This window comes from Limulus polyphemus, unplaced genomic scaffold (genome assembly GCF_000517525.1).
Source record: "Limulus polyphemus unplaced genomic scaffold, Limulus_polyphemus-2.1.2 Scaffold5345, whole genome shotgun sequence".
Lineage (NCBI taxonomy): Eukaryota > Metazoa > Arthropoda > Merostomata > Xiphosura > Limulidae > Limulus > Limulus polyphemus.
In genome coordinates this window covers 53177-60343 of record NW_013670955.1, presented here as the reverse complement: position 1 = coordinate 60343, position 7167 = coordinate 53177, and the positions used below count along the sequence as shown (strand labels likewise).

Sequence of the window (7167 nt, the reverse complement as noted above, 5' to 3'; positions counted from 1 at the left end):
TTTACATGAGGTCCAGGATGAACATATTTATGAAGCAAAAACCCACTAAAGAGAACTACTGGCAGTCCTATGGAACACCCCACCCAAACCTGCATGTAGTTGTGTAGGCATAAGACACAACCAACACCTAAAGGCATCTGAAATTATACATCAGGTCTGTGGTAGGAAGGGCTACAACATAACTGACATCAATCATGGTCACAGGATTGACGCTGTGGATTTTAAAAAACAAACAAAAGGAATATACCTGGTCAAACACGACTTGTCACAGAGTGGGATCCACGATAAACTAGACAAAAATGAACCTGAAAAATTAAGAAAAGTTGGAAAAAGCAATCTTTCACAATTCCAAAATAACAAAATTTAAATAAAAAGTTTTTCTTTACTAAGTCTGTAGTACAAAGGAAAATGTTGACAAATTCATGAGCACGTCTATACAATACTACTGTCAATTCAGAAGTGATTAACAAATGCAAATGTGAAGAGGGTACTGGTTACGATAGGAGTTGTATCTTGCTCCTATTGGTGGAGAACTGCTGCGTGATCATTTACAAAAGCGGGAGGTGGAAGGCTAATGGTGAGCTTTGAAAATTTGTGTCAGTAGGGGGCAGTACTAATTGAAAAAAGCTCTATGTAAGAGGAGGCAAGATATCATGATGTAGACGTTGCCTTAGTAATATCTTTATTAGAATCAGTAATTTATGTTAAACCCCATACTTCAGAGGCAGTTGGTAAATAAATTAGAGACCTAAAGTACAAAAATCATGATTCTCATATAAGAGAAGATTGAGGAGTTATTTAAAATTTCCCTTTAAAATTCATAAATTAAAATATTAAAACTTGATTTATTCACTATTTTTTGTTGCCACGTTTATTCATATACATTCATATTAAAGAAATTTAATTAAGCTTTGAAAGTAACTCCATAAAGGTCGAGACATGCACATTTTAACCTACCCATAGCGAGAAAGTTAAAAAGTACACACAAAACATGCATATTGTTTTTCCTCATTAATGACTTCTATTCTTTCAAAACAACAGTTACATCATGAAAACTAGGCAACTAACTGTTGCTGTACTTTTAGTGAATATACAGTCAAAATAATTCTGTGTTTCAAGCCATACCTAGTCAACAGTAGTTCTCAGTTGCAACATATCACATTTTGAAATTTATGTCAAACTATAATAAATTTACAAGGCCACATGCATCCAAACTTATTATATCCAATCCCTGGACAGCTACGAATAATCAGTTCAGTTCAACTTACCAGGTTTTAACTGGCGAGAGCATTTCTTTACATCGGCTTCAGTGGGATTTTGACCCATAGCACGTAATGCATCACCTAGCTGAGAGATACTGATTTTCCCATCTCCCCGATTGTCAAACAGTGAAAAGGCATCCTGAAAATCTTGTTAAAAAACATTTTAAATATTAATCCATAACTAATGATTATAGTGTATTAATGATTAAAATATGAAAAATCACGTGTCTTCTTGTGCAAAGCAAACCCATATATATACAACTAGATGACAGGTAGTGTGAACAATTTCATAAACTCCTAACTATGCCACTTATTTATAAATCAAAGTAATTTAATAATGTGTACTTGACAGTCTACAAAAGCAAGATATTGTGGACAAAGAATATGAAAATGGGCCTACTACAGGCTGTTTGTTTGAAACTTAAAGAAATTCTGACAATTTTATATGCATGTACATAGGTAATAACCTCGACCCCAGTACTTGGTTAAAAAGATAGAAAAGTTAAACAAATGCATTGTACAGCTATAGGAAAAACTAAAAACCAAACTACGCAACTCTCTGTGTAACCAATATTTGATAAAACAAAATTAATGTATGTTATAATTCCAAATTTACTTAGTTTATCTTCACAAAGTTTGGTAATCTTTTAGTAAACATTACAAATATGTTGAATACAAAAGAATCAGAATACTTAAAGTATTTCTAAAGATTTTTGTGAACTTACTCAGATTCAAGACTAATCAGAGTGCAAGATGATTTTCATGTTAAGATTGTTTGTTTGTTTAGAATTAAGCACAAAGCTACACAATGGGCTATCTGTGCTCTGCCCACCACGGGTATCAAAACCCAGTTTCTAGTGTTGTAAGTCCACAGACATACAGTTTTCATATTTCAACAAAATGGTTTCATTTTAATCAGAACTTTCAACAGTTTGTTTTATTAACCTTTTTTTGTACTTAACTATGCATACATACCTGCAATTTGGTCTTCAGTAAAACCTGCCTGAAAAAGAAAAAAAAACACTATAACATTAATTGACCAGTACTACTCGAAACTATAGCTTCGTTTTTCAGCAAAATATGATAAGTCTTACTAAATCCCAAACATTTCCAAAAAGAGAATCATAGAATAATATCTGCTACACTTTATCTGACAGACCATTTGAATTTGTTGAAATTACAAACAAGAAAATTTTGGTCATGTGGGAAGATGTTTCGGGAAGCTGACTGGTAACCCCACTGAACTTAAAAGATTTTTTTCCAAGTTATATCATTGTACTGTTATTTCATTAAATATTTATCCAACTCTCACAATTTACTATTACCAGGACAGCTGCCAACTGCCTACATACAAAATTAATATTAACTTCTGGTAAGAGCAAAATAAGTAATGAAAGCAAACAGAGATGGACCAAAATATGTTAAGTTAAAATCAACCTGATAATGAGTATAGCTATTGAAATATAGCCTTCATATATTCTTATTTATAAAGATTAAGATGCTTTGTTTCATCAGTTAGATTCCATCACTGCTAATAATATTTTAGGCTATAACAGTACAAGTATAAACTCAATATAATGTTTGACCAGTTTAGGAGGTTAAGTTAGTCTTAAATCCTTGTACAATGCTAACAATCTAATAAAAATAATAAAAAAATGAAAATAATAAACCTAGATATTTTAGACATTCTAACCAAAAGCGTTAATGATATTGAAAATAACTTTAAAGCAATAATACAAGAGTAGTTTCAGAACACACACTCTAAAGCTGTCAATGAAGTTGAAAATTAAAAAAGAAGTCAAGCGGGAAGATACAAGATTAAAATTTAAAATAATTTTAAGGATTACCCTTTTGAGGAAAGAGAAAGGGAGAAGTCTCACATAATTAAAAATCCAAGGATTTTTGTGAAAAAATAGTTAAACTTCTTGTATGTGCAACTGCAATTTCTTTGTTATTTTTTGAAGCTTTTATAGTTGATTATTCACTAATGTCAAATTGTCATTAAATGATTACGTATTATGAAATGTAAAACAAAACTGCAACTAAAATATTATTGTTGTTAATGTTAATATACTGTACGGTACACCTTTGATATATAACTGTTTCATCTACTAATAGTAATACTGAGTATGTACTAGTAATACATTTTCGTAACTCTAGCGCTAATTAAGTGAGTTGACTTAACACCTCACATTATATTATGCCTATGCCCTGGTAGGCTCATTTAAAGTTCAAGCTCTGTAACAATAAGCAAACAAATAAATATCAAATTGATAAAACAGAAACACAATAAAAAATTCTGTTCCTGCAGTCACGTTCAAAAATCACTGCTCGAACATTTAGTTCAAACGTTAGGTTTAATTCGTTGTTCAATATAGATAAATGTTTGATTATAATATACCTTGCAATGGCGCATAGTCTTAGTCTTGATTCATGGAAAGATTTAAAAAGGCTAAAGAGCAAAATTAAAAAACATCAAATACATATTTTTATTTGTACTTACCATATTTCTTCTTTCTTCCACCCTAACTTTCGAACTTATATCTACAATCCTCACAAATTCCAAATATGGTCAAATTTTATTGATTGGGTGCGGCCTGAACGACGCTGAGGACTTTATGGGGATCATTCCATAAATTAAAAATTTATGAAAATAATTTACAAACATAATATTTTGTTTTATATTTTCGAAATTATTATTTTTTATTAATAAAACAACTTCATTTTATTACATAAATCGTCTTTGCTATAGACATTAAAAATATTAAAGTTTTGAAATAATTGTAATATTAAAATTAAATTTTACTATAGTTATTGAAATATTTATTCACATAGCAATCCTACAAATATATAGGAAATTGAAAAATATATTGCATTGATGCTACTAATTTATTCTTGTGAGTTTTTGATCTAGACAGACTGTTTAAAATACTAAAAAATAAATATGATGCCAAATCCAGAGTTACTGAAGAGGAGTAGAATTCTCAGTGACAAGTGGTAAATAGAAAAACATATTGCCGTTTGTTTATTTTAGCGCAAAGCTACACAATGGGCTATCAGCAATCTATCCGACAAGGATTTAATGTTTTAAATCCGTAAACTTACAGCTGACTCGCTACCGATTTAAAACTGAAATAAAATCACATTGTCGTTTAGCTTTTACTGTTTTGTTTTGCTTTTCTCATCTATGAATAATTAATTTAATTCTTTGCAAGTTCCCAAACATATTTTTAACATCCGGAATCATGTTTCTTGTTGTTGTTGTTTTTTAAGTTAATTAGCAAGTCTTGAATTGTATTTTTAACTCTTCATAAACTAACAAATTTTATGTGTAATTATAATATTTTTTTTTGCTTCAGAGTTTAGGCTAGTACAGATATGCCCTCTTTTAACATCGTGAGAGATTCAACAAAAAAACATTGATCAAAGTTTCAAAGTTTAAGGGCCCCCAATCTTTATTTAAACTGTATGTACATAAATATATTATGATCAGGACATTTTATTGGATTCTACTATAGCGTGCGGTCTACACAGATACAATCATCATCATCATCGTTTTAATAATTCACTAACACATAATTTCTTGTTAAATATTCAATAGATATCCACGTTTTTGTTCACCAAATAATAATCATTTAATAAGTTGTGTGTTCCAAAAGAGTACTTTAAATTATAATTGTGCTAGTTTTGATTGTTGGAATTTATTTCATTCCGATTATTTTTGCCCCCAAAACGTTAAGTAATGGTATTTTGTACAGTTTAAAAGCGTTACTTATAATAGATGGCGCCAATTGCAAGTAAACGAAAGTTAAAACGGTGATGATGATAGTATCTGTGTAGAACGCACGCTATAGTGTAAATATCTTTGTAAATCACATTCTATAGTAGCACTGTTTATTCTGTTCATAATCGTTATATTTGAATAGCTTAAAACATTTTATGTGCTTATACAACTGTTTCTTTAAATGATATGTATAACAATTTATTTTCAGACAGCAAAATGTTCGAATATATGAATATATTCAACTTCATGTGCTTTACTTATCACATTTTAATAACACTGGCCGCAAGTTTCACAATATTCTTCGACTTCGTATATAAATTTATACTCCGCCTTTGATCTTTTACCATTTCAAACATATACTTAAATTCATTAATTAATTTCTATAATGCATGTTGGTGTATAAAACACATTTTAATACTGTTAATAAACGACCTTATAACACTAAATTTGTTTTTCTTTAATTGGGCATTCAACTTTTCGCTTTACTTCTTCAGGAGCGTTTCACTAAAACGCAAACTGTAACTTACAGCACAAAGCTTCTATTGTAGATTGTTGATTTAACACTGAAACCATCTTTACCGTTATTACTCGTGTACTTGAGAATGACCACACTAGTGATCGAAATGTCATACCTGTTTTAAAATTTTTCTTCCATACGGTAAAAGCTGTAACTAGCAATAAAATAATGCTTATAATCAGTAATTAAACTCAAAATGATGCTATTAAAAGCTTCAATTGGTTTAAACATTAAATTCTATTTAAATCTATAGCCTGCATCTCTGCTACCTGTAGTAAACAAATGTTCTATCTAAGCTACAGATTGAAATAATAAAAGTTAAGATGAAAAATAAAATAATTATAATTACAGGCGCCATCCAGTGTCCCTATTCATCTGTGGTTGTAGTTGCTCGATGACAGGCTCGTCCTCAGAGTGGGTGCAAATGCACCTCCCAAGGAGGTCGCACATCGCCTTTCTTGTATTGCATCCCCCTGCTTAATAACGTAAATTAATACATGTACATGCATTGTTAACACCCGTTAATTACAGCTATCTCTGACTCAAGAAGTAAACTTCGTAATAAGTATAACAAGGTAGATTACCGTACTTGATAAAATTCATTTGTAAGGACGCGCGTGATTGGTTGACTGTCACACAGTGATAGAGATGTCAAGGCAAAATACACCTATTAAAATATTTCGTTGAAAGTGTTTATGTCTGGACGTATTAGGTTAGCATACATGGCAAAAAATATTTAAATCGTAGACAAAAGACATACCCCCCCCCCCCCAGGAAAACATTAGAATGATCTCAGGTTATCAGTATCAATTTAAATATTCTGCAGCTAAAAGTGAAATATTTTTTGCACAAAACCTACTTGTAGTTGTAAGACCACATAGGTCTACTGCATATACGCCTGTTTAAGAAGTTACAGAAACAACAGCCTGGATTAAAATTTTGATAAACTGAGTTTGTATATTTAGCAGGAAGTTTAAATGTATGTATTATATGTGTATTAAATAAAAGGCAGTTTCAATTTTATTAAAATATTTTTCACTATTTCATATAATTTATTTTTAGTTTGATACAGGATAGAATTAAACAATGAACACAATGGTACTTTTATGTGTATTCGACAGGTGGTGGTGGTAGGAATTGTCTTCCTGATTTCTTTCAGTAGTTGTGCCCTTGTTTCATACCATTAGCACATTCAGCTTGTATTTGTCCAGTTTTTATATATATGACATTTATGTTGTTTTGGTTTTTTATTTAATTTTTTAGTAGCAGTAGCAGTGCTGGTAGTAGTGGAGTAGTAACTATTTAAGTAGTAGTAGTAGTAGAGTAGTAACTATTTAAGTAGTAGTAGTAGAGTAGTAACTATTTAAGTAGTAGTAGAGTAGTAACTATTTAAGTAGTAGTAGTAGAGTAGTAACTATTTAAGTAGTAGTAGAGTAGTAACTATTTAAGTAGTAGTAGTAGTAGAGTAGTAACTATTTAAGTAGTAGTAGTAGAGTAGTAACTATTTAAGTAGTAGTAGAGTAGTAACTATTTAAGTAGTAGTAGTAGAGTAGTAACTATTTAAGTAGTAGTAATAGAGTAGTAACTATTTAAGTAGTAGTAGT

At 30.5% G+C, this 7167-nt stretch overlaps 1 protein-coding gene across 1 annotated transcript in view; it reads right to left on the bottom strand.

Annotated features, from left to right (window-relative positions):
* LOC106472445 (myosin-2 essential light chain-like) overlaps nt 1–3864 on the bottom strand; it is a 9799-nt gene extending 5935 nt beyond the window's left edge. Inside the window, exons 1-3 of the mRNA XM_013933096.2 lie at nt 3766–3864; nt 2238–2265; nt 1269–1409 (exon numbers count right to left, since the gene is read on the bottom strand). Coding sequence (XP_013788550.1) covers nt 1269–1409; nt 2238–2265; nt 3766–3768 — 172 coding nt within the window. The 5' untranslated portion in view covers nt 3769–3864. The remainder of the gene's footprint in view (nt 1–1268; nt 1410–2237; nt 2266–3765) is intronic.
* Nucleotides 3865–7167: the final 3303 nt, after the last annotated feature.